Genomic DNA, 4,083 nt, shown 5'->3' on the forward strand with positions numbered 1-4,083 from the left:
TTCCTCCTATTGGGTGGGTACCAGAGGGCACTTAAATATTTCTCAGAAGTAGTTATGTGATTTATGCTTCTGCAAACCATTCTCTAACATGAAACTTGAACCATCTTCTTTGGTTCTTTCGGTAAAGTCACGTAGAATGAGAATAAAATAATAAATTGATAAAATAAAATAACGCAATAATATTCTCACGACGTTTCGGCCACAACACAAGCGGCCTTCATCAGGTTGTTGTGGCCGAAATGTCGTGAGAATATTATTGTGTTATTTTATTTTATCAATTTATTATTTTATTCTCATTCTACGTGACTTTACCGAAAGAACCAAAGAAGATGAATCATTGCAGTCACGAAAGCTTTAAATCGAAATGAAACTTGAATTTGGAGCTTTCGTGACTGCAGGAATTATTCTTTGGTTTTTATTATTAATTTTATTATTTCTTATTTCTACGTGACTTTACCTAAAAAAACATTCTCGAACATGCGATGGTGCACTGCTCAGGCGATGAGGACAGGCCTCATGCACACACATGGAGGTGGGGCGGCTGCCGCATAAGGCTCTGGTTACCTGGTGCTGCAGCCCGGCGATCTGGCCGTGCATGCACTCCATCTCAGCATCCGTGTGCTGAAGTGTGTGCTGCAGCTGCACCACCTCCTGTGCCCTCGCGGCCTCCTCTGCCCTGGAGACTCCCAGCTCGGCCTTGAGAAAGTCCGTCTGTTGCTCCAGAGAATTGCCTGTCGGAAGGGACACAAAACCATGGCGATGAAGACAGTACAGCCACCAGTGGCAGCAGACAGAGAAGGAGCAGCAGCTCAGGAGGAAGAGTACCAGCAGCGGGAGTAGTAGCAGACAGAATAGGTCTGAGGTCCCTCAGACCTATTCACCAGCTTGCATGCAAACACAGGGTCCAGAATAATAATATATGCACAGGAAGGGCCTAGTGAGAGAGCAGTTAGTAAACCCAGTGCAGTCCTATGTTAGACAGCGGAAGTGGTCCACGTGGGAAATGAAGTAAAAACGAGGAATTACTCGTTTTAACTCGTAAAAAGAAGTTATTGGTGCACAGTGCTCGACAAAAATTAGTGTTCAATGGGTCCGTGGATTCAGAAAGATTTTGGAGCACAGGCCCCTACCCACCGGTCTCCTCGCAGCAAGCGTTAGCCTCCTGCAGTCGTTGCTGCAGCTCCAGTACTTCATGCCGCAGGTTGTCCACCTCAGTCTGCTGCACCTCTTGGTTGGTAAAGAGGTCGCGCATGTTCGCTCTCAGCTCCGCGGCCTCGGTGCCCAGCCGCTCGGTTTCAGTCCCGCGCTCTCGCGCCTCTTCCCGCGCCGCCACCAGGTCTGCTTCTGAGCGCCGCAGCAGCTCGTCACGCTCCTTCAGCGCCTGCGGGCGGAGACGGGCAGCATCTAAATTACACGTAATTACAACATGTAATTTGAATATATTAATAAATTGTTTAGCATTCATCCAAAATATTGAGAAAATAAGTGGGCTTGGGCAGGACACATTGCTGTTGCAAGAAGGGGGGTGGCTGTTGCGAGAGTGGAGGCCTCACCTTCTGGAGGATCGTGATGTGCACAACGTGAGCGTCGTACTCTGAATCGTCGTGCATATGTGATGCACGATATTCGGCCAGCTCTATGTATGCCAGATGCAGAGTCGCATCGTGCTCACGCCTCAGCTGCTCCTCGCGCTCGCCCCACCGCACTGCTTCCAACTCCACCTGCAGGCTGTTGATGGCCTGCGAGTGTGCCATTAGCTGCTCACGGGCAGAAGGGCACAGTGTCACAGGCACGTGCATGCATAGGTGGGCATCCCTTCATCACAGACACATGCAGCGTGCAGATGAGGACAGGTACAGACATACAGACACACGGAGCATGTAGTTGTACAGAGAGATAAGAGACTATAGACATGGGCAGGAGGCACAAGAAAATAAATTACAGATGCAGAGACATACACACAAAGACACAAGCAAGTCATACAAATTTGGACACATTATGGAAAGACAGTGCATGTGGAGAGAGATGTACATAGCCAAAGGCAGAACATGCAGAGGGAGACAAGATAAGAATGCGGAGACACGGGCATTGAGTACAGAGACGCACATACAGGCGCCTCGCATGCAGACGGACGCACACGTGCAGTGGATGCTTTTCAAGATGAAAATAAGAAATTGAGATTCTATTGTAAACAAATCAAGAACTTCAAAAATATGCAAGGTAAACACCTGTGGTCTTATTGAACATACCACAATCACGTTTAAAATATTTAGAATGATAATAGAAAGTCAAAAAATAGAACCATGATACATTGTATACATCAATCAACGATTGGTAAGCGTGCATACAACATGGCAACGTTCTTCATCATAAGATAATGAAGAAACTCGTTGCACCCAAATGTTCATCTTCAAATTGAGTCAATATTCAAAACAAATAACTCACAACGCCTCCTCACACCATGTCGGTCATGGGAATGTGTTTGACTATACTTCCCCATGCTGGTCAGCACCGTACAGATGTATTAATCAATAAAACATAATACATGCACATTATGTGGGGAGATGCTATGATACAAAAATTTAGTTTGATCTGCTTTTATCTTTTCATTTTCAACATTATTGGGAATAAAACCATGGACCACTCGCTACAGTGAATTTAGCAAAATTTATTACGGAACCAAAATATAATTCGATGGGTTTTTTTGTGCACTCATTTGCAACTAGACTGAGACCATTATGCTTGAGAATCCGGTTTAATCACTGTGGTTGGGCGGCTGTAATCCACATTCAATCCTGGCATCTCAGCCATGCTGGCACAGCATGTCTGACCCCTGGGGCACCTAGCTACCTCCCAGGATGCACTCATTTAATGTGCCATTTCCTTGACGTTCAGATCGTAACTCTGAATAAAAACTCAACGCATGAATCAATAATGATGCACTTAATAGGGCAGAGCTTCTAAAAGGTGATGTTTCAGGCAATGGCCTTCATCGCATCAGAGAAGTCAAAGCAGTATCCATTGCAGCGTTATTGACGAATATGTTGAGGTTTTGTTATCTCTGCTTGTGTGCCACGCAGCTTCACAACGTGAACACGTTATTTGGGTCTTTCGGTAAGGCCATGTAGATACAAAAATAATAAAAAAATAATAACAATATCACGACATTTCGATCGCAACACAAGCAATCGTCATCAAGTGAAGGATATGGCAGGAGAGCTGCCGAGGCAGGAAAAAATATATGGCGGGAGCGCTGCTAAGGCAGGGAGTTAAAAAGGTTTGAGATGGGTGTAGCTCAAGGGTCAGTGGGCAGGGCTTGATGAAATTTGCATGTAAATGTAAGATCAACGAAATCTTGACAAACGAAGTTTCATTTTAGCCCTGCTCCGTGTAACAAGGGGACAGGGGGGTTGGTGGTGGCCACAGTACCTCCTCAGCATGGTTTTTCTTGAGTTGGTGCAGCATCTCATGGAGACTCTTCTCTGTCTGGCGCAGTGCGCCACGCAGGGTGGCGAACTGCGCTCTTGCCCTGCTCAGATTGTCCCGCAGGGTCGATACCTCCCGGGACAGCTGGTGCATTTCTTTCTCCGGCATTTCCAACTGCGACGGGAGCAAGGGCACATGGCACGGGCACGTTAGCGCCTCCCAGCGTAAATCCTGCCTTCAATCGCATTGTGACATGCCATTCGCCATCGGATGGTGGAGACAACACCATGGCACATGGCAAGTGAGGTGCCTAATACACAGGTAAACACACATAGGACAGATGGGCTGACACCCACACACCCAAGCAAAGGCAACACCACGATTCCCCGCACAGCCTAAACAGAGTGGTAGAATGCGCAGCAGCGCTGGCCTAGGAAACGCACCCACACCATCTTCATTTACATTCGCTCAGCCAATGACTTACGTTTATTCGGGACCTCGGGGTCCCGCCATAAGGTTAATTTGATATTCAGTTTTATCACAGTACGCTCTGAGCCACACAGCGCTCGCCAATTTTTAAAAGACAAACTCGTCCGCCGACGTGTTTGCTCCTCCTTGGTCTCTCTGCCTTAGCCCCAAAATGTCTGGGAATGTCAA

General features: G+C 47.0%; 1 protein-coding gene across 1 annotated transcript; it reads right to left on the reverse strand.

Annotated features, from left to right (window-relative positions):
* Positions 1-373: 373 nt before the first annotated feature.
* Positions 374-2,469, reverse strand: LOC142905946 (uncharacterized). The gene is made up of 2 exons (XM_076053172.1): positions 1,135-2,469; positions 374-731 (listed from the first exon to the last, which is right to left on the reverse strand). The coding sequence occupies exons 1-2, from the start codon at positions 1,463-1,465 to the stop codon at positions 454-456; spliced, it is 609 nt and encodes a 202-aa protein (XP_075909287.1). The 5' UTR covers positions 1,466-2,469; the 3' UTR covers positions 374-453.
* Positions 2,470-4,083: the final 1,614 nt, after the last annotated feature.

The sequence above is a fragment of the Petromyzon marinus genome, chromosome 59 (genome assembly GCF_048934315.1).
Source record: "Petromyzon marinus isolate PM22_M1 ecotype Great Lakes invasive population chromosome 59, UKy_Petmar_22M1.pri1.0, whole genome shotgun sequence".
In the NCBI taxonomy this organism is placed as follows: Eukaryota; Metazoa; Chordata; class Hyperoartia; order Petromyzontiformes; family Petromyzontidae; genus Petromyzon; species Petromyzon marinus.